The 24,293-nt window shown below is 41.5% G+C and overlaps 1 protein-coding gene across 1 annotated transcript in view; it reads left to right on the top strand.

Moving 5' to 3' along the window:
* Window positions 1-24,293, top strand: part of IMPG1 (interphotoreceptor matrix proteoglycan 1) — a 114,157-nt gene that overhangs the window by 73,531 nt on the left and 16,333 nt on the right. The window contains 2 exon segments of the mRNA XM_054722360.1: window positions 14,235-14,748; window positions 17,418-17,637. Of these exon segments, the coding sequence (XP_054578335.1) occupies window positions 14,235-14,748; window positions 17,418-17,637 (734 nt within the window).

Raw genomic sequence — 24,293 nt, 5'->3', positions numbered from 1 at the left:
GGGCGATCAAGCCAAGAGGAGAAGGCAGTTGGGGGTGATCAGGCAGGCAGGGGGGGCAGTTGTGGGTGATCAGACTGGCAAGGGGGCAAGCAGGCCAGCAAGGCAGGTGGGGGCGATCAGGTTGGCAGGGGAGGGCAGTTGGGGTTGACCAGGCAGGCAAGGAGGGGGGCAGTTGTAGGTGAGTAGGCTGCCAGGGGAAGGCAGTTGGGGGTGATCAGACTGGTGGGGGTGCAGTTGGGGGCGAGCATGCTGGCAGGGGGACAGTTGGGGGCGAGCAGGCCAGCAGTGGGGGGGGCGATTGGGGGTGAGCAGGCCGGCATGCAGAATGGTTAGGGGTGATCAGGCAGGCAGGCAGGTGAGCGGTTAGGAGCCAGTGGTCCTGGATTGTGAGAGGGATGTTCGACTGCCGGTTTAGGTCCAATCCCTGTAAACCGGCAGTCGGACATCCTCCAAGGGGTCCCAGATTGGAGAGGGTGCAGGCCAGGCTGAGGGACACCCCCACCCCACCCCCTGTGCATGAATTTCATACACTGGACCACTAGTAATACAATAATTAATAAATGATAATACATGAATAAACTCTGTGTTTTGTGTACTCACAACTATAAACTTACTTTTGCCCAACACTGTATATTTTCCTCTTCCTGATAATGTAGCTATTCATGTTTAAAAATTTCTGGGAAAATGTTTCACAGGATTTGATATATAATATTAAGTCAGGATGAGTAGAACTTTTATAAATATCTAATATAGTTTGTTGTCTTTTTAGCATTTGAAAACCTGATTTCTCCAAATTTGCTCATTTTGTGGTCATCTTTTTTTAAAGTCCCCTTTCTGGAAGTGTGTGATTGTGTCTGAAACTATGTTGCTTGAAACACGAGACATGGTCTTCGTGTGGAACCTGAGCAGCTAATCCGCCAATGCACTGTGGAATCACATGCCCATTTCTCATACTGTATTCAACTTGCTTATTCTTCTCGCAACTACCATGGCTCCTGAGTCTTTCCATTTCCACTTGGTTCATTAATTTCTGCACCAGCCTCCTCAAGACCTGGGGTTTAAACAGGGTGAGCAGCTCTTGGGAGAAAATGTTTATTGCTAATAGATGCAATTGCTCTTTTATTGTGAGGTTTTCTGAGGAATATAAACAGACTCACAACTGTGCAAATGCACTTGACGTAATTTTCCTTAACTCACAATGCCTGCAGTCTGTGTTTTCAGTGTAAAAAGGCCTTTCTGCCCCCTTGCTCAGAGATGGCTCACGTCCCAGCTCGCGGACTCTCCCTAACCGGAACGGACAGGGGCGACCTGTCAGCAGGCCTCCCGCTCCCAGCACTTGAAGACAGTTACATCACCTGGGAAATAGGATTTGGTGGCTTAGAGGTTCATTATTTAAAAGTGAAAGGCTGGCCCTTTTGTTTTGTATCACAGATTAATAGACCCATGTGGCCCTGATTGGCAGGGTCACGGCTTGTGCTGTAAGCAGCTGTGAGTCAGCAGCACCCCTTCACCAGATGTCCCCCCTCACCTCTTTCCTTCCAACTCCTCACAACATGTGTTCGATCCAGCATCTTGCTAAGCTACCTGTTGTTCTTTGAGACCCTGGGTGTATTGCCGCAGTAACTAGATAGTCTTAAGTACCTCATCACTGGCACTGTATTAAGAATTTATTAATCTTTCTATGATACAGTTTCTGTATCTGCACAGTGGAGGTGATAGCACCTCATCATTTGCATGTGACCTTTAGGTATGATGACCTACACAGAAGGTGCCCAATAAATTGGAGCTACTGCCACATTTTCAGCTACTATAAGCACCAGGGAAGTGTTTCTCTTGTTCATTACTGTTGTCCCAGTGCCTTACAAGTACCTGGCAGATGGTAGGTATTGGGTAATTCTGTTGAATGAATGTAAGCATGCATATGAATGAATGCATGAAGCCCCTGCAAAGAGGGAGACATGAACAGCGTTTGGCTTTTTTGGAGAAATAACATGGATATGTTAAGAAAATTGAGTTTCAATGCTAAGCCTGTCATACGTTAGTTTTGAGAAGGACTTGTAGGTTTTCTCAGCCTCAGATTCTTTAGATGTAGATGGGGTACAGTGCCTACCTTGCCTTTCTCAAAGGGCTAATAATAGGCAATTGTGTATAAAAATTTTTAAATGAGCATAGGGAAAAGCAAGCAATAGCACAATGTGTCAGCAATGAGAGTGTGTATTGGGACCCATTAAAAGGAAGGCTGGAGAAAGTACAAAAATGCATAATCTTGGATGCCAAGGCTCCCTGGTGCCGCAGATGAGCTGCGCTGCGTGTGAATGAGACAGAGTCAGGAGAGAGGGTCCTGACACAGCAACATAGGAAGCAGAGGAGAGAGAACCAGGACAAAGAGCAAAGAAAGGTTTATTGAGTATTTAAGTAACTGATGCTGAATCAAATAGTGGGGAAAAGTTTGGTTAGATATGGGGAATAAATTATAAATTTGTATGCGATTGTAAGTACCTTTTATAATCCTACATAATAAAACCCTAATATGCAAATCGACCGAGCAGCAGAATGATCAGTCACTATGATGCGCACTGACCACCAGGGGGCAGATGCTCAAAGCAGGAGCTGTCCCCAACCGGAGCATCTGCCCCCGGAGAGGGAGGCGACTGGCGACGGTGGCAATGGGGGGGGGGGGGGGGGGCGGGCAGTGAGAGCCCAGCCAGTCACCTCCCGCAAATCAGCAGTCAAACATCCCCCAAGAGTGCAGGCCAGGCTGAGGGATACTCCCTCCCCGCCGTGTACAAATTTTGTGCACCGGGCCTCTAGTATGTATTAAAACCTTTGAGGATCATTTTGGATGAAATATGTAGAAATACTTTGCAAGGTATAAGATGTCAGATAGGAATAAAATTACTTGGTATTTTTTAGCTAAGCCATCCAATTAGTGAGTCATTCAAAACTTTGAGACTGGGAGTATTAACAGCTCATACTTAACAAAGACTCAATGTCTTCCCAACGAAACAACTAAGAATGCCATGAGATGGGGTGGAAATCACAGCGCTTCACAGGTTCCTATTAGACATTAGGTCTTTCGTCCACCTCAAATTCCGTATGGAATGAAGTAAGGCTTTAATAAATAAAATGTATGCTTAAGTCTTCAGCAATAATCTTAATGTGCCAATTTCCAAACAATTAGAAAAACTTTAAGAAGAGATTAATTAAGTCAACTTATAATCTCTTTCAGATAGTTGGATCTTTCTATATTCCTTAAACTGAAGGAATATTAATACACAACATTATTAATACATAGGCATTCTGTCCATTATTTACTGTATGTTGTACATCTTCAAGTAGCAACTTGCCTTTGGTTTACCAAGACATTGTTATATACCACGTCTCCAAGTGCGCTGGTTCTCAGCCCTGGCTGCACCCGGGCATCACCGAGCCACTGTTCAAACTCACAAATGCAGGACCTTCCTGAGGGTCTCCAATCGTCTCGTTCAATTTGTCTGCAGAAGAGCCCAGATACTGGTAAGCTTCCCAGGATTCTAATATCCACTCAGGGCAGAAACTCTCTCAGCCTTCTGATTCATGTTCTCCAAATATCTAAACTGAATTTTATTAACTGCCTTTGCTAAATGTTAAAGAATACTTTTTTTAAAGGGCAAAATCTTGGTTCTCTTTCAAATATAAAATGAAGACATGTTGAAGATTCTATTTAACTCGTTAAGTTAATGAGGGAATCAGTGAAATGTTACAATGGGTTAAAAGAGAATCCTAAAACAAACAAAATGTAAGCCAGCAGTCAGCAAACTACAGCCCGTGGGCTTAACCCAGCCTACTGTTGTTTCCCGGCAGCCAGCAAGTGAGGTATGGTTTTTACATTGCTAAATTGTTTAGGTTGGAAAAAATAAAAAATATGTTAATATTTTGTGACATGTGAAAACTATGTAAACTTCAATTTCATCACCCATTAATAAAGTTTTAGTGGAAGTTAGCCCTGCCTATGGTTACTTTAGAGCTATCAAAGCATAGTTAAGTAGTTGCAATAGAGACCATATTTACAATTTGCCTAAAATATTTACTATTTGGCCCTTTCAGAAAAAGTTTGCCAAACCCTGAGTCAGGCAATCAGGAATGCTGACTCAAATTTGCAAATTGCTGCAAAACTCGTCAAAATCCACCTAGCAGTAAAATATGACCTTTGAAATTATGTCTTTCACAGGAGGGAAATCAATGGCATCTTCATCGGACAAAATTGCTTACATCTATATGGACTAGAATTATTTAGTTTACCATTAATTTTCTATAGTTATGGGGTTATAAAATAGCCCAAAGACAATGAAAAGTAAAGAACTTTCTAAAATTAGATAATCCTCAAAATTCTGCTGGCTGATGCCCAGTTTACCCTTGAAAAGACACCCAGTTATTTTTTTATATTTTTTTATTCATTTCAGAGAGAAGGGGAGAGATAGAAATCAATGATGAGAGAATCATTGATCGGCTGCGTCCTGCACACCCCGGATTGGGGATTGAGCCCGAAACCCAGGCTGAGAATTGAACCATGACCTCCTTGTTCACAGGTCAATACTCAACCACTGAGCCATGCCAGCATCTTTTAAACACATTTCGCGTTCTTTTACAATATTTTTCCCACAAACTAAAACCACATTAACTTTTGCAAGACATCAGAGATGTGTTGAAAATCTGAACAGAACTTATTGTATTCCAGATATGGTTGGGATGTGGACAGAGCCCTTTTTTTAAAACACATCTTCTCTGCCTGCTCCCAGATCTTGACACACACCACTGACCCACAACCTCTAACAGAACCAATTGTCAGCTTCTCATTCAAAGACCGAACATGAGTCCTTATTGGGCATGTCCAGAGTACTCTACTCAAAGTGCTCCAGCATTCCTCTAAAATTCTTATTCGTACTGCATTTCTTTTATTTGCTGGTAGGCAAACAACTCTGCATACAAACCAAGTATCTGGTCATTCTTTAAAATGCTTATTTGACTTTTACATCAACTTTATTTTCATTTAAACTGTTGACTATTTATTTGCAATTCAGGAAACCCTCCAGAAAACTTTTTGTGAAGTAAACAATTTTTCAAATGTGCATGGAAATATCTGTATTATTTTAAAAATTAACACTTGCTTTTATCTTAGCTATGCACAATCCAATTTGCTTAAGGTGGTTCTGTGCAGAGACTCTCTTCTGAAACAAGACTGGCATCTCCAATGTACTACTAGTTTATTTTCTACAAACGATCACAGCTTGTGGTTCAAAGAATTGATCTTGCTAAAATTTGCCTTTTTTAAAATATATTTTATTGATTTTTTTACAGAGAGGAGGGGAGAGGAATAGAGAGTTAGAAACATCAATCAGCTTGCCTCCTGCACACTCCCTACTGGGGATGTGCCCGCAACCAAAGTACATGTCCTTGACCGGAATCAAACCTGGGACCCTTCAGTCCGCAGGCCGATGTTCTATCCACTGAGCCAAACTGGTTCGGGCAAAACTTGCCTTTTTATATCATGTTTGGCTGTGCTCCTCACCACATCCCTAAAGCCAAAGGGCAGGTCTTACCAGCCTCATTTCACAAACATAGATCCACCAGCTAATAAGTGTTGGGTCTCCCTTTATGCTTCCGAAGGCACCATGGGTGTTCTCTTTTACAGCACTTGGCATAGAATTTGTGATTATATACTTAATCCCTGAAAACCAGGGCTAGATTCTTTGTGGTATTCTGATAAAAGCCAGAGTCAGAGACTGGTAGACTTAAATCCTGCAATGCCAGGTCTTTAAGGATTTTTATATGTATCGGTTATCTATTGCTGCATATAAAATGACTCTATGACTTAGTGCAAAAGAAGCATTTATTATCTCTCCCAGTTTCTGTGGGTTAGAAATCTAGGAATGACTTAGCTGAGTGGTTTGGGCTCTGATGAGGTTGCAGTCAAAATGTCAACGGAGACTATAGTCCTTAACAGAGCTGATAGATTTACTTCCAAGGTGACTTATTCACGTATTTGGCAAATTGGCTACAAGAAATCATCAGTTGTTCCTCATATGAGCCTCTGCACATGTCTGCTTGAGTGTCCTCATAATATGGCTGCTGATGCCCTCCAGAACAATTGATTCAAGAGAGTGAGGTGCAAGAAGTAATACCTTTATGACTTAGTCTCAAATCATATATCATCTATTCCATCGCATTCTATGGAAAACAGCCCCATGCAATGTGGGAGGGGACTATACAGGGATATGAATAACAGGAAGTAAGGGTCATCAATGATCATGTTAGAAATTACCATACCATGTAAGGTTTTGTGTGCCTTTCACAATCCCAAATTCACACTTTATATAATCTTAATCTTTATTCACCAACATGGGTTCTCCCAAGAATGCAAAGTGGGTTCAACATTAGATAATACAATCTGCAATCTACTATGTAACTGTCTAAAAAAGAAAAACCACATTGATGCACAAAAGGCACTGGAGAAAATTCAACATCCATTCACCATAATAAAACTCAGCAAACCAAAACTAGCAGGGAACTTCCTTATCCTGATAAAAAGCATCTACAGAAAACTTATGGCTAATATCATATGTAATGGTGAAAGACAGAAGGCTTTCTCCCTGAAATTTGCAACAGAACAAGTGTGTCTAAAAATAAAAAACAAAGACAAGGATGTCTACTCCCACCACTTCCATCCACATCAGACTAAAAGTCCTAATCAGCACAAGAAGTCAACATAAGGAAAGGCATAAGAATCATAAAGAATGAAATGAAACTAAACTTATTTGAAGATGACATAATTGTCTATGTAGAAAACCCCAAGGAACCTAAAAAAAAAAATCAAATAAGTTTAGCAAGATTGCAAGTTGCAATATCAACTTGCACATCTATTATATTTCCATATGCTAGAAATAAACAGAAACAAAAAACTTTATTATTTTATTAGATACATATGAAGTTATTAATAGAAAAAAATAATATATTATTTCACTTTGTAAGTCAAAGCTGGAAAAACACAACCTTTTCAATAATCTTGAAATAAATAATTCAGAATTGAACTACAGCAATACTATTAAAAGGTACATCACTACATGTCAAATTCATATCAAAATTACTTCATTTATTCCAAAATGTTCATTTCTTCAGAGAAGGCAATAACAAATGTTATTGTGGACACCAACAAACCAAGGAAAGACATTGATGGGCTCTTTTTCCAAATGCATACTCACAATTTCCTTATATAGGGCTGATTTTAAATTAAAAGCTGTTAGAGATGATGTTACTCATGATGAAGATAAAGTAATCAGGGTGATGCAGCTCTGAGCTCTGTAGTTTTTATATTATACTAGAGGCCCGATGCACAAAATTTGTGCAAGGGGGCCGGCCCTCACAATCCCTTGCAGCCCCAGCTTCGTCTGGAAGGTCATCTGGGTGGTTGTTCTGCTGTTTGGTCTAATTAGCATATTAGCTCTTTATTATATAGGATTATATAGGATGAGGTAGGGTTTAAGTTTAGTAAGATTTCACAGATTCAGCATTTTTGTTAGTGAAGAGAAAATATAATGTACCAGACTGAGGAAAAAAATGTGCCTTTGATGTGTTATTTGAGCAGACGAATGCCTCATGTTAGACTATATAGACATGCATAGTTCCTTCTACAGATGACCCCTGGTCAAGAGGACACTCATCTTTGTAGCACTGGGCTACCTCTCTGAGTGATCCACTTTATTCACTTAAAAAGATATAATTAGGTAGATAGTTTGAAGACTCTACTATTTCACATCAAGTAGGAAGTGCAGAATGTATAATCAGTTGGAAGCTTATAAAATGGTTTAAAGTAAATGGAAATTTAAAAAATATCTCCTGTACAGTATCTAGAACATAACAGGTGCCAAAGAAATTAGTTTCTTTCCATCTCATCCTCAATTTAGCCTCTCAAAATTTTAAGACAAGATTTTGCGACTATAACCTCGTTGAAACATCTAACTAACTAGTAAGAAAGCACAATGATGTCCTCCAGGGCTTAGGAATTAAGTTTCTTACCAGGTTCAGTTTTAATCCAGATGTTATTTTAATGTTATTAATAATATTAAAGATTTGGTGTAAAATATTTTGCTCCTATGGTGGCTCTGCTTAAGGCTTTTACTTCATATGTAGATACATTTGAAATTTTCCATTTATTCCAAGGAGCTATTTTTTATCTGAAATTTACAAAAATCTAAAAATAACATCTGTGAGTAAAACGTTTTAAATATATATAAATGCAAATTTATGTAATGTGTATTTATGTATTTCATGGAGCAGAAGAAATAACATTGGAGATTTCAGCAACCTCAAACTTTGTCCCCCACCAAAAAAAAAAAAATGTATATTTATGTTGAGTGATTAAACAATAGTCTTTTTTAAAATAGTAATTGCCACTATTTTTTAATAATATGTGCTCATTATATAAAATGTTAAAGGATGGAGAAAATTACTCAAAAAATAGGAAAATAAAATGTTGCTACTTAGAAATAACTAAATGACATCTATCATTCCAGATGTCTCTTAATACATTTTAAAAGATAGGCTACTAGAAATACTTCCATAAACAAAGAATTTTTCTGTAATACCATTCTAAAAAAAAATGGATTACATTTCATTTTACATGGTTTTTAACAGAAGAAAAAGAAACTAAAATGGCACTTAAGAAATTGCTGATTTTCAGATAAATATTTCCTTACTTCATGAGATATTCCTTCTTAAAAGATCCCTAAAAGCTTGTAAGAAATATTACCTAAAAGTTTAATATGGAGTCATTATAATTTATACTCTACGTATCAACGTTAGGCAGCATTTTTGATGTATTCCTATGGAAGATAAAATTATCAGAACACTCTTAATCCAACCATCTTCACTCTCCCACACCCCAAATGTTGGTAATTAGGTGAGTATTTTAACATTGTCAAGGTTTGTAAATTTAAAATTGGTTCTGCAACCATAACTCTTCAGCTTCTTGGACAGATTTCCACATTTAAATCGATTTAGGGCTCACTCTCAAGCCTTCTACCACAGCTTGTACATTCCAGAGGCCTCTGTTTTGATTTATCTTTCAGTCAACTGGAATCTATCATCAGATAAGTATTTCAATAGGGCTCATGGGCAGCAAAGCTCCTGAGGGCTTGGCTACTAAAAGGAAACCTATTTCTCTATTCAGAACACTTCTGATATCCAATGTATAGGGTTGGGTTTTGGGGTTTGTTTTTTTTTGGTGTTTTTGTTTTTTTTCACATAAACCAATTTTTCAATTATCTAGCCACCTACTGGGTGTCCTACAATTCAGTTATGACACTAACTACCTGGAACAGGCACAGACCTCACAGGTAAAGAGCTCAGTTCTACAAAACTGTCCCCCACTGCAGATGTCGGTCACAAGTCCCAGGCTGTCACTTGTCTGATCAATCAACTATAAATTGGGGTTCCCAACTTCTGTGAGGCACCGAGGGACTGGCTCCACATCACCCAGCTCTGAGAGCCAACGGGGCTCAGCCTTCACAAGTCCCTGGAACCACAGAAAACAAAGAGGACGTTTCAGATGGTTATTCAAGGACTCCCGTGGCCATAACCCAGGCCCAGCACAGAGGGAGCGGGCAAAAATGCACAGCTCCAGCCGGCTGGTGTGGCTCAGTGGTTGAGATTGACCCATGAACCAGGAGGTCACGGTTCTATGCCTGGTCAGGGCACATGCCTGGGTTGCGGGCCCAATCCCCAGTAGGGTGTGTGCAGGAAGCAGCTGATCAATGATTCTCTCTCATCATTGATGTTTCTATCTCTCTCTCCCTCTCCCTTCCTCTCTCTGAAATCAATAAAAAGTTGTTTGTTTTTTTAATGCACAGCTCCCAGTTTCTCCCTGGAATGGGTTTGACTGCATACTTTCCCAGTTACTGCCCCAAAATCAGAAATTTAGGAGCTCTGTGTCAGGAACTGGAGCCAAAGACCAAATACTAGTACGTGAGGGAGGGTGGGGGTGGGAGGGAGTAGCAGGGATGGGTAGCAAAAATAGGATTACAGTTGTGAATATGGGAAAGTTTATTATTTATTAATTATTGCATTATTTTTCAGGTGAACAACTGTAAACCTACTTTTGTCCCATCCTGTATATATTACTTCAGAGCTACTTACTACCTGTAATTTTTAAATATGTAGGATAACTTGACTTATAGAGTTGCTTACTCTGCCATTTTCGGTGCTGCCCCTCTATTATTCCTTAGAACTGCATTTGAATATAAAATTATCTCAAAATAAAACATTTCATTTTTTTTAAGTCAAATCATATTAAAGTGTTCTGACAAGTACAGCCTTTGCTGTCTCACACCTCCCACTGTGCAGCCCCACTTACCTAAAGTAGTGCCTTTTGACCCATTAGCTATTTCTTCTGGTATTTGCTCTTCCCATATTTTTCAGTAATATGTATATTTTGCATTTATCAGTCTCCTGTATTGTTTGAATTTTTATTATTTTAAATAAGGATTTAAGTTTCTTATAATACTATCTCTTCTCAATATGGTAATAACTATTATTAAATCAATAGTCATTAACTGCCTACATTACATATCACAGTTGACCTATTTGCTCTAACTATGTTTCCTTTCTGTTTTCCCGGAGTTAATGTCTTATTTTCTTTTCTTTTCTTTCATTTACTTAGTTTCTTTGTACTTTTGCCAATTCTTCCCAAATTTTTCATTTCAGTTTTCCAGTATAGTTTTCTACATCAGGTTACTTACCACTTCCAATTTTCAGAGACCTTCTCTTTCTCTCTGGACTAAAAAAAACTCTTTAGGTTTTTTTGGACAGCTGTCACCTGAGACTTCCCTTTGCTATCCTCCCTGGAATTTCCTTTCTCCTGAGTTGGAGTCCCAGATCCCTAGATCTCAAGCCTTCTCTCTCTGGGCTTATTCTTTTGCTCTGTGGAGCACACTCTTCAGCAGTTTTGTCAAGTTAAAAATTTGGTACAATTTGGAAGGCTGGGTGATATGAGCATTGCATATACCTGTCTCTTGAGACTAATCTAATTTTAACTAGCTGCCTTTTACACCTGGGTTAACTACCTCCCTAAGATACCCCTTCACCATCTTCCTGGATACTTCCCTGACTTATTTTCAGGATCCCATTTCTTCCTATCTCTTGGTTTACCCTTTTAGGTAAACACATTCTAGCAAAGTCTTCCTGGGAGGAATTTGTTGAGACTGTGTGCTTGAAATACCTTTAGTCAGCCTCACACTTGGACTGATAGTACAGAACTTCATTAGAGCCATGCTGCTCTCCCAGCGATTCCCGGAACATGAAACACACCCTTCTTTAGCTTTCTCATTTGCATTTACTGCATGGATACACTCTCTCAGCTCCTTCAGGTCTTGCTCAGATACTATACATACACTCATGAATTGCCCACCCAGAAATCCCAGCCACTTCCCTGCTTCATTTCACTTCCAGAGCACCTGTCACCATGTAGTATAGTATGTATTTCCCTTGGGTTTATTTTTATTTATCCCAACACCTGGAACAGTGCCTGGCACATAGTAGGCTATCAATTCATTTGTTGAATGAATGAATAATAAACACTTGTTCTATCCCTATAATATGCCAAAAAGGAAGAAGATCATTTTCTTGTTATGATAAGAATAGGTTCATTTGATATATAATTAAGAATTTGCTGGTCATGGCCCTTGAAAATAGAGATAAGATTTTGAAATCTTTTCCTTTTAGATTTTTAAACATAAAATAGGTGACCACTTGATGCTTATGATTTAGTGTATATATGTGCATATGTGACCCTTTCTGGCAGAATTCAAAATAGCCTTTCATCTGCCCTTGTCCTTCACACCTTGCTCATCTTCTACCTGGCCTTCCTCGGTCTACTAGTGGGGCCTTTGCTTTTTGATGGGCCCCCTGCCCAGAGCAAGATCACAGTAGCCTTCTACTCTATCCCCAACAGCTGGGCTTTTAATCAGCACCCCATAATACACACATATACATATACCTCACAGGAACCCCCCACACACATACTTGAACAGAATAGCTAAAACATCAAGTTATTCTGAGACTGTTTCTACTGCAAACCTCATGATGAAATGAATGGCCTTGGTCTTTAGGACTTCCCCGTTGCAGCATAAAAAACTTCATGTCCAACTGACCTGTGTCACTGCCGTACCTAATTTGTACATGAGAATCTGATGAAAATGTAATTACTTAAAATACATTTATAACTAGTGGTAAGATTTAGATGATAATATTATTTCAAAGGAATTAACGATGGCCTTGGTAGTTTCAATATCAAGCCAAGAAAGAGTAGGAGTCTTTTCAAATCACATTTAAATAGGGCCACTAGATTCGGCAAAGAAAAATACAAGCTACCCAGTTAAATTTGAATTTCAGATAAGCAACAATTAATATTTTAGTATGTGCGTTCCAATGGGAATCCTATATTTTATCTAGCAACCCTACATCTAAATAGCCAACTGCTCTTATCAGGAAAATAACTTGGACAGGTTTATTTTGGATGTGAATGATTAATGTTAAGATGCCACAGGGTTAGAAATTCATTTTTATTGGTTCATGACATAATACAGGGAACTATTTAATCTGGCTAATGATAGACTGGGTGGTTTAGACAACAGAACTTTACTTGTCACTATTCTGAAGGCTTGGAAGTCCAAGATCAAGTTGCCAGCTGTTTCCCTGGTGAGGACCCTCTTTCTGAGGGCCATCTTGCTGTGTCCTCACATGACAGAGAGAAAGGGAGACAGCAGAGAGAGATCATTTCTCTCACGTCTGTTCTTACAAAGGCTCGAATCCCAATAATGAGGGCTCCACCCTCATGCCTCAAATACCGTCACACTGAAGATTAGGGCTTCAACATATGCATTGGGGAGGATACAAACATTCAGTTGATGGCAATGGGTTTGAATAAAAGTACAGTGTGAATGCTGAGAGATCTTGGCTGTTAGAAACATCATTTCTCACAGTTGACTGAATTATGGGTGGACACATCCAGGCACCCTCCCCAGGTTAGAGAAAAGAGGGCGCTTCTCTGAAAGTTATGTACAAGTCACCAAGGGGCGGGTTTTATTTTAAGAAACTAACAAACCTAATATGATTCCATCTCTCGGAGCTGTTTATCACTTAGAATTTCAGTTAGGGTGGTTGCACTCTAGTAAATTAGCTGGCTGAGAGTCCAAAGATTATATCTGCACCCAGACAGTTCATTCATCATGCTTAACATTTAGATTTCAGTACAGCTTTCCCACACATTTGCCAAAATGCCACTGAAGTAATCACAGAAAGCTCCCTGTTTTGATCTGTCTAATGCCTTAAATATTGTCAGTGGCCCTAGATGTAGGTTTATTGGAATATTTTAATAACCCACCAATCTCTTATCTGATAGTTTCATTTAACCACTTTTCATAAACACGTATTGATTTTAATTTATCACCAAAGTGGGATTGGACTTCAGTAGTTCAATGTGTACTTACCTAAGAAAGCAATGCAAAATGGTGGTAAAAATTATCAAGGTATAATCTTGTAAACGTGACAAAACCTTTAAATATTATCAAATATTTAGCAAGTTGTATGGTGAATATAAAGTTCAAATTATATGTGTAACCAACACCTTTACTCTTTCAATATCATTTTGTAAATAGGCAAGTTATTCAGTCCGATAATACAGTTTTGGAAAAGCATAATTTTAATTTTAATTGTTAAAACCACCAAAATAGAATAACTTAGAATACCAAAAAAAAAAAAAAAATACAACTGAAAAAAAAGTACAGGCTTGCATGATCAGAAGGTAAATAAAATATCTGGCCCGAAACTGTACAGCTAAGTGACTAGGGATTCCAGGTGGGGATGTGGGATCCAGATATAGTTAATGCCATTTGTGGTTTGGCAGCAGCTGGTGACCTAGTCAGCTTTTACCACCTGGTTCCTAGATGTACTGTGTCGGGCTGAGTGTAATTCCAGAAATTCTGGGTAATTCGTCATCTTTTAGTCTCATACATGTAGAAGTTTTAGGCCTGAATAAAATGGTTTCAGGACCCACCTGCTGTCTCCATAGGTTTAGACATAGGGTTGCCAGCCCCTTTCTGTACCAATTTCTTATTTTTTTTAAATATTACATTAAGTAATCAGCGTAAATGTTACTTCTTAAAAGTTAACTTTAACTTTGGATTTTTTTTTTTTTCTGACAGTTCTTCGTCCTCACCTGCTATGGCCTCTACCTCCCTATCAGAAACACTACCTTCCTTGGCTGCATCAAGCATCTTCTCTCTGATTGATCCAAGTGCCACTGACCTAATGTCCATTGACCAGACACTAACCATCCCCGCTGATGATTATTCTGCCATCAGCCAACCAGCTCTGGAGGTTTCACATTTGCCTGCATCTTCAGAAGACAGCAGGCTGAGCCCAGGCAGCCAAGATATCGCCCGAGGCTTAGAAGAAACACATCTACCTAACTCTCCCGCCTCCGCTGAGGTGCCAGGATTCAGCGGATATGTTTCCACCCCAGACTGTTTCTTGGAGAAGGCCACTCCCGTCCCAGCTTCACAGTACATCACCGCCCGCTCTGTGGCCATCGCCGCCGAGGGCCAGGAGCTGGTGGTGGTCTTCAGTCTGCGTGTGGCTACCATGCCCTTCTCCGACGACCTGTTCAACAAGAGCTCTCTGGAGTACCAAGCTCTGGAGCAACGATTCACACAGCTGGTGAGTAGGCACTACTGACTCTTCTCTGTGTCTCTTCTTTCTGTTGTTGTTGTTGTTGTTGTTGTTGTTATCTCATACTATCATCACAGGCTGTCTTGAGCAATCACAGGCTGGTTGGAAGAGGCAAGCCTCTGACGTGGCTGTTGCTGAAGGCATTCAGCTAGAGCAGTGGTCGGCAAACTCATTAGTCAACAGAGCCAAGTATCAACAGTACAACGATTGAAATTTCTTTTGAGAGCCAAATTTTTTAAACTTAAACTATATAGGTAGGTACATTGTTATTAACTTAATTAGGGTACGTGGTATTTTGTGGAAGAGCCACACTCAAGGGGGCCAAAGAGCCGCATGTGGCTCACGAGCCGCGGTTTGCCGACCACTGAGCTAGAGTGTTGAGATGGATTTAGACCCAAGAGGCAAGTGAATTCTCTGGTGGGCACATGAGCAGACACTGCCACCCAGACTCCTGGGAACAAACTTACACTGAACAACCTTTCCTTATAGCTTTTCCTAATTTAGTTTTCCCAGGAATCATACAGAGCTACTCAAGTTCCGAACTTTAGTTTAAAAAGCAGGATGAGCAGACTTTCCCCAGGTTATAATGTCACTGTTTGCCAGCCGTCTGACACAGGCCTCTAAGCTAGGGAGGTCCAGCACGGAGCAGGCCAAGAGCTCAGGTGTAAACACTCTTTTTTCAGTCCCCCTTAAGTTTTTGTTTTTAACTAAAAAAAAATGGTTAAATCATCCATGATCCCTAACAAAGAAAATGAGAAGATGAGCATGATGGCACATACCTATGATTATAAAACACGCCCCCCCCCCCCCAAACTCACATTTGTTTTGTTTCTACATGGGGGATAAGAAGTGCATGTACAGTAAGAAATGCTGAATTTCTGAAAATGACAGAAACATATTTGTAAGCTTTACATAAGTTAAATTTTTATATAAATTAGAACCACATAAAAACTGATTCTTCAAGTGAACTTTAAAGGAAGACTTTGTGCAATCTAACCCCCCACTACCACCCACAATGAGGTGAGTAGATAATTGGGATAATCTCAGGGAGTGGAATCCCAGTGGTCCTAGCACCGGTGTTTTCCTTGGGGTACATGCTAAGCTGCCATCACGAAGAAATCAACAATATAGTAACTTAAATAAGATACAAGTTCATTTCTCTTGCACTTGGTGGGTGGGACAGCTCCACTCTACACCATCCAGGAGCCCACATTCCTTACATCTTGTAACTCTGTCAGCCCCAAGGGTGCTTCCTCATTCACGCAGTCAAATCTGGGTCACTACAGCCCTTTCCACTTGTGAGAAGGGGAAAGAGAGAAAGCCCAGGGCAAGCAATTTCCAAAGCAAGTGATACCAAAGTTGCCCACATCTCTCCCGATCATATTCCATTGGTGGGAACTAGTCATGTGGCCACACCTTGCTGCAAGGGGGGCTGGGAAATGTGGTCTCTAGCTAGGCAGCCTCTTTTTCATAAAAAAGAGGAGGGTGGATTTTGGAGAAAGGAGCAGCTAATCATTTGCACAGTAGGTGAAGACAGGGAAATCCCCCCAGAGCTAAGACACAAAGAATGAATTCAAAGTTAAGTAGGCAAAATCATGAGAGCCTAAATTGGAAAAAGAAGTTCCAAGCTCTGTGTAAAATTTCATTTTATTTTTTATTTTTACAATGACCTTGAGGCAAGGGGAGTGTACAAGAATGGGGATCAGAGTCATAGTCAAAATTCTGGAAAGGCACAGGGACAAAATCAAAGCCGGTCGGGGCCGTGCCTGGGAGGTTGCAGCTTGCACCTGTATGCTCCCTGGCCTCATGGGTGCCAGCTCATGGATGAGTGGCTCACTTTCCAGACCTAAACAAGGCAGGCATTGCTGAGTTTCAAACATTTCTGAAAAGAGATCTCAAGGATGGCCTCGGCTCACAAGAGGCAGGTGTGGAAGCCTGAAGCACATTGCCCCGGGGCTTACTTTTATATTATTACAATACAGTTTGGAAAAGGTTCTTAGGGAACCACTTTCTCCCCTCCCTCACCGTTCAGATAAGGGCACTGAGGTACAACACAGTGCTAAGTGTCTCAGTGAAGGTCACACAGCTGGTTGGGAACAGTTCCAGGGCTGACTGCCAGTTCCCTGCTATTTCCACCGTGCGCATTTGTGTTGACCGTGAAACGTAGCCTGCGAAAACAGACAAGCTGATGTTTAAGCTGTTGTTTGTTTCAGTGGGTCATTTCAAGCTGGTTGCTTCCAAATAGATAGTCCATTTACACAGGCGTAGGGCAGTCTGCTCCTGAGCTCAGTTTGGAATGTGTTTTTATTTACATGGATTAAAAAAAAAAAAAAAAAGCAAAACTGAACTTGGCATTCCTGCTTTGCTGATAGCATAGGCCTGGGTTTTTAAAATCCTCTGTTCTCACAATTCATTCTGAACAAAACCACTGCCCATCCATCTCAATACACAGACAGAAAGGTGGAAATGTGGGACATAATCACTGCAAATAGATCATTAAGTAGTGGTGTTCTGGTCTCCCGTTAAATCCAAACACACAAGAATAAACAAATAAGTGGAAATTTATGCCTCGGATAATGAGAAGTGAGTTTGAACGGAATTAGCAGCAGCTGAGCGATTAGAACACACTTTTGAGTAAGCCATCTTTTATTTTGCAGCTGGTTCTGTATCTACGATCCAATCTTACAGGATTTAAGCAACTTGAAATACTTAACTTCAGAAATGGGAGTGTGATTATGAATAGCAAAATGAGGTTTGCTAAGTCGGTGCCCTACAACCTCACCAAGGCCGTGCAGCGGGTCTTGGAGGATTTCCGTTCTGCTGCAGCCCAACTACTTGGCATGGAAATAGACAGCTACTCTCTCAACATTGAACCAGGTAAAGGAATTCAATTCATTAGAAGGTGGGAGTTTGGGGAGTTTGTCTGTTTGTTTGTGTATGCTTGCAACTCGACCTTGAGGTCACAAAAATCAAATTAAAACCACACTTGATAAAATAATCGTTTGGAATCTATGGATCGCCTTATTTGAAAGGTAGAGTCCTAAGACATGCAGGTTACATTTTTCCTACATCAAAAAGCAAAGAACAAGTGCACCTCCTGCTTCACAATCTTCACAGAGCTTTAATTTCCCGTAGGAGCAAAACTTTTGCAGAGTTTAAGAGATTTTTAAAAATATAGTCCAAAACCAAGCTAACTTACATTCTGCTCAAAGCCCAAAGCACCTTCTCAGGGAACTGCAGCAACCTGGGGGATCCCTACCTAAGAAAGCTGCCAGTCATAGCTAACTGCGGGAATCACCTCTTCCTAGCACAACTCGAGATGAATCTGAACCAGCATCCTGAGGGCGGACATCATCATTCCACCCAAATTCAAACTTGACAAAAAGCCACTTCTCCCATCATGAAAGAAAGAAGAAAATAACGTCCCTTCCGGTCTCTGCACCCTAGATGAGCTTCCATCTCAGATCAAAACAGAGTTAGATATGAAGAAAACTCTTAAACGATATGGGGGCTCAGCCCAAAGCTACACAGTAGAAAGCACACATTGGTTCGGGTAAGAGAGCTAGTATAATTACCATTGTCACCCGCTGTGCCCAAAGTGGGAGCTATTTCCACCATTAGTTTCAAAGTTCTGTTTTCTAAACAACTGCAAAAAATTATTTGTTTGTGTTCTGTTTTGTTTCATTCCCTGGAGTGCAAGGGTCCAAGGCTCCACATCTACTGCCAACGCAACCTGCCAGTCAGGCTGCAAACGAGGCCTCCTGATAGGCTCTGAATTAGTAAAGTGAATCTTGAAGAGCCTCTCTGGCTTGCTGTGGACTAACAATGAAGGCAGAGAGAAAGGCCTTGGGCAAAATCCAAACAAAAAGGCTCAATTGGGAGACACTTATCTTTCACCGGAGCAGAACTTTGTGCAACTTTAAGAAAATTGCCTCCTACCTGGTAAACAGGTTCATTAAAATGACAGAGTGCCCTGAGGCACTAAACCTGGGACTGTTTACCTCTGAACTGGGTGGCTCAGCAAGCCCTCTGGCTCCCCTAAGAAATCAAAGACCTCCTAAAGGCTAGTAAAATACTGCCTCTCCCCCTGGAAACTTCCTCAGAACTAAGAAGGAGCCAGGGGTTCTTGCCAGCTAGGACCAGGAGACCAGTTTCTTCCATCAATTGAAACCGATAACAGGGGTGTGTATAGGGAGAACTTGGAAAGCATAAGGGAGGTGAGGGCCAGTCGCCCGCTTCCTGACTCCCTCCAGGAGCTCAGTTTACTTAGAGACCCATCCCAACAACATGAGGTGGTAAATGTAGGGAGCCACGTTGCAGCAGGGGAGAATGCGGGTGCTCCTGTGGGGACAGGCTTCTCAAAGTAGGCCCCCTAGTGGTGCCTTAGAAAGGGGCCAGGGATGTGGAAGGGACCCTGGTGATATTGAAAAGCACAGAATGCCATTGTCCTTGGAGGGCTCCTGAATGTGAATCCTGTGTGCTAACAGCAGCACTGAATTTTCACAACTGGAAAATGGAAATAGTAACAGGTGTGAGGATTAACTAAAATAATAGAGTCGTCCCTCCATATCTGCAGGGGGATTGGTCCCAGGACCCCTGAGGATATCAAAATTTAAAGATGCTCAAGTCCCTTATATAAAACTGGGGGCCCAGTGCACGAATTTGTGCACCTTGAAAGGAACTGTGGGCCGTGAGGCTTCGGTAGGCACAAGGCCGGGTCTCCGCCCATCCTCCGTACACCCATCCATCCCCTCCCACCACAGCCTCTGGTCCCCTGTCTGCCGCAGCCCCACTCCCGCTGCTGCCGCTCCCACGCACTGATGGCGCCGGCCCTGCTTACACCCACTGAAGGCACGGACCTATTGGGGCTGGTGCCAGCAGTGGGTGCAAGTGGGGCCAACACCATCATCGGGTGCGAGTGGCAGCTGCTGCCCTGATCGCTCCTCAGGAGCAGGGGGAGGTGCAGAAGCCCTCAGGGGCGATCAGGGCCAGCAGCCGCCACTTGCACCCACTGATGGCACCAAGCGATCGGGACCAGCACCGGGCACTGGCAGCAGGTGCAAGCAGTGGCTCCAGCACTGGCAGCAGGTGCAAGCGGGGCCGACACTGGCAGTGGGTACAAGCAGCAGCTCTGGCACTGGCAGCAGGTGCAAGTGGAATCGTCGCCGGCAGTGGGTGTGAGAGGCAGCTGCCGGCCCCAATCTCCCCTCAGGAGCAGGGGGAGGTGGAGAAGCCCTGAGGAGCGATAGGGGCCAGCAGCCTCCACTTGCACCCACTGATGGCACCAAGCCTTTTATTATATAGGATGGCTGGCATAGTGTTTGCATATAACCTTGCACATCCTCCCATGTACTTTAAGCCATCCCTGGATTACTTATAATGCCCAATACAATGTAAATGCTATGTAAATAGTTGTTATATTGTATTATTTAGGGAATAATGACAAGAATAAAGTCTGTATGTGTTTGGTATAGATGCAACCATTGTAGGCAACAACATAACTTTTTTTAAAAATATTTTCTATTCAATGTTGGTTGAATCTGTGAATGCAGAACCCATCGATACAGAGGGGACTGTATTTACAACACTTAACATAACTCTTAACAATTGTAGTTGACTAATATAAGTGTTTAGTTATTGTGGCAACATCATCATTATTAACTTGACTAACAATCTGTGACCTGCATAGGGTACCAGTGAGAACAATAACAAGTACCCTGACAAGGTATTTGTGTGGAGGTTGGAACTGAAATTATTTTCACTGATTTCTTAAGAAATATATAGCTTTCCTCTAAGAAGCCAATGGCAGTAAAAATGAGGTGGTGCTAACATCAGCTTGGATCCCTGCTGGAGCCAAATTTATGCTGAACTACCTAATAATGCCCCAGGCTGCCCAGTATACAGTGGGGCAGCATGCCCAATTTATCTTTTAATAGTAGAACAATAGGGGAAAGCCAGAGTGTGCTGGACAACCTGAGCAATTACCTTACTCTATTTTTTACCAGATACTTGGAGAGTGAGAAAATCTAAATTGAAAATTTATAGAATGAATGAATGACTGGGCAAGTTCTGCTGAGAAATGACTGTAGTGAACCAGCTAGGACATGAGTACTGCCTGAACCAAAGGGCTTGCGGACAGCAGAATTAGAAAATCAAATGTGGATTTTATAAAAGTTAGAAATAAACAACAATGGACTTTATTAACTTCTCTATATAAATGGTAATAGATAAACCCAATATCCAAAAGGGTTCCTATTTAGTGTCATAAGCCACTGTTGCCAACCTGCCCCAAAAGAGTTTCTTCCAATCAACGTTTGGACTTGGGGTACAGGATGTAAGGAGCAAGCAGGGAGGGACAGGCACGATTTAGAGTGGGCTTCCTAACTGACAGCTAGGGACCCTCGTTTAGGTATTTCAGCAAGGGCAAAGGGTAGATTCACCCACTTAGAACCAGCAAGTTCTTGATGATTCAGCCTTGACCATCTTCTACATGGTTAATGCATAGCAATAAGCAGTCATCCACCATCATATAACATGTTAATGTACGAAAGTCAGTCCCTGCCCAAAGAATCTTCCAATGTGGCCAAAGAGGGACACCTTAGAACAGGTGTCCTCAAACTACGGCCCGCGGGCCACATGCGGGTGTTTTTGCTGTTTTGTTTTTTTACTTCAAAATAAGATATGTGCAGTGTGCATAGGAATTTGTTCATAGTTTTTTTTAAACTATAGTCCGGGCCTCCAACGGTCTGAGGGACAGTGAACTGGCCCCCTGTTTAAAAAGTTTGAGGACCCCTGCCTTAGAATGATGCTATGCCTTGTTCATTCAAAAGGACTTTCTAACGAGCACTTTTCTGATAGGCTGCACTTGGTTGCAAATTCCTGGGAATCACTCAGTGAGCCCATAATGAAGAAAGCCCTGAGCTTTCCTTTAAATTCCATTCCATTGAGGCCTGGTGTCTGAGCAGCAAGAGAATGTAGTAGTTGAGATTAATACAGAGACTTCTAGTCCCTCTGGGCTGGTGTTGGTTGTGAGGGCTGAGCTTCCTGCCACAGTCAGGAAGACAATCAGCACTGGTAAAGAAACCATTATTCAATGGTACTTGTTAAAGACTATCTTGATGGGTGTAGGTACCCTGCAATGGGATCTTGGGGTGAGGGAGGGTGAATGGACTCAACTTTGAATACAGCAAGTTGGAATAGGGGGTGGGGCGGTTGGCTAAACTGACCTAAAAGGATTCTGGAGGAAGGCAGGTCAGGGTGATCAGACATCACCTGGAGGATGTGGAGGATGAGGAACCTGATGAGATATTGAGGGTGATCAGATGTGGAGGGTGGGAGAGGGACATTCTAGCTAAACCAATTTATCAGGACTTGCTAAAACTGAGCAATGAAGAGACAAACACGGAAGTCCAAACGTTGAGGCTGAGTGGAAAATTTCAGGGGAGGCTGAGTAGACCTTGATCAAGTAGACAATCTTTGTGAACACCAGAGCTGAAGAGCAGGGGACCAGCCACCCAGGTATCAGTGGCAGCAGTACAAGCTACCGGTGGTGGCGGGGGCTGCTGAGGAGAGGACGGTGGCCACCCAAGAATGAGCCATGGTCAGGGACCCACTCAGATACGGACTCATAAACACCCTCCACCCTCATTTTCACATTATTCACAGCTCCTCCTCCCTTTTTATAGCCTGTTCCAATCCAGGCAGAGACAGCCCAAAATCCCCAAACACTCACAACCATTGCTTCTGAGCAGAGCTAATTAACTTCTCACTTCTATGAATCTGTATCGCTTATAAAACTTCTTGAACCTGAAATTTAAAATGCCGTTCTAAAATAAACCTGTGAAGTGTTTCTAACATCAGTTCTCCTGCCCAATTTTAGTTTGGGAAAATATGCACAAAATTAGTATTTTGATTATGGAAGAAATGGGTGTCTAGATTTAAAAACAAATTAAGAAAAAATATGCAGATAATTTTCAATAGCTTTTTTCCCCTTTTCTAAAAAAAAAAAATAAAAAATTCTAGAACATGACAGCTCTTTTGCTCCTAATTTTTCAGCACAACTGAGTGACCCAGATGTTCTCCTTCTGGGGTATATTTGAGCGTAAGCTGTCATGGTGATTGACAATCGAGCTGATTAAAATGTCCTCCAAGTACAACCAACTTATCATGCTGCCTCTCAGGTTCCTGGACCCTGAATGAAGATAATTACTTCTAATTCCCAGAGAACAAGGATTCAAATTCCAGTTTACACAGCCCCTGACTCTATCCCTGGCGTGGTCTTTTCAGAGGCTAAGACTTGGGCTGACACATGGCTCATCCCCCAGCATGTAGTAACAGAACTCTGAGGGGCACTGATCATCGGAAGCCCAGACAATACCAGAAGGTCATTTTAGCAAATACAAGAAACCTCCCTGATCCAGGTTCGATGTCTATGGGAGAAGATCTAGAGAATCTGGAGAATCTATCCTTGGAAAAGGGAATGGCATCCTATAATTTTAACCCTTTCCCAGTCAGGATGGCCAAATACACCAAAACTGAGTTCCTGGGTGTCTTACTCCTTGGCCCTTTTCTTATCACCTTCTTGGGAGAAAATGGAGATTAGCCCTAAAACCATACAACTCTAGAGACTCTCCCACCTCATGTCCACTGTCCCCTTAGCCTGGGAGCTGCTGTCCCTAACTACCCTTTTGTCCCTAACAACCCTTGTCAAAGAATAACCCTCAAAATATGAAAATCATGAGTTTCATACTGATAGTGAGCACATGTTAAAGTTTATTTAACTAACTGATAAGGGAATTATTAGGTTGATAAATCTGATTTAAAGGGAATATGGAAATAGGAAATTTTTTTTAATGCTTTCATTGATTTTTTTCTTTCTTTCTTTTCTTTTCTTTCTTTCTTTTTTTTTTTTTTTTTAGAGAGAGGAAGGAAGAGGGAGAGCTAGAAACATCAATGACAAACATCCATTGACTGCCTCCTGCATGGCCCCTACTGGGGAGAGAGCCAGTAACCCTGGAATGTGCCCTGACCAGGGATTGAACGGGTGAGCTCTTGGTGATTGCATGGGTCAATGCTTATCCCCTGAGCCATACCAGCCAGGCAGAACAGGAATTTTATATAGCCAGAGAACAAAGGAGAATTATGAAATAATATTGTTAAGCTAAATATAAGACAGAAAGTGCAATCATTGTATGTTATCTATTTTCTATACCTTCTAACTTTATAGAGTTGTAAAGTGCCATAATCAATATTAAATGATAAGTCAAAGTTATTGCCTCCTAGGGTAGGGCTCAGCTGAATATTTCTTAAAAGAACTGGGTAGTAAATATTTTAGGCTTTGTGAGCCAAAAGGTAAAATTGGGGATACTATGAAGTGGTAAGCACTGAGAAACCTAAAAGCCATACTGAGGGTGGGGGTGTAAAAGAGCAGACAGCTGGCGGGGTTGGCCCGTAGGTGATCCCTGTTTACGAAAGGGACTGTTACTGCTCTAGCGTGACATTGAAGATCATATGGTCAGCTTTTCTCCTTAATT

Source organism: Eptesicus fuscus, chromosome 10, assembly GCF_027574615.1.
Source record: "Eptesicus fuscus isolate TK198812 chromosome 10, DD_ASM_mEF_20220401, whole genome shotgun sequence".
NCBI classification, from domain to species: domain Eukaryota; kingdom Metazoa; phylum Chordata; class Mammalia; order Chiroptera; family Vespertilionidae; genus Eptesicus; species Eptesicus fuscus.
The sequence above is the reverse complement of the archived record's forward strand: the minus strand, read 5'-3'. Positions and strand labels throughout refer to the sequence as shown.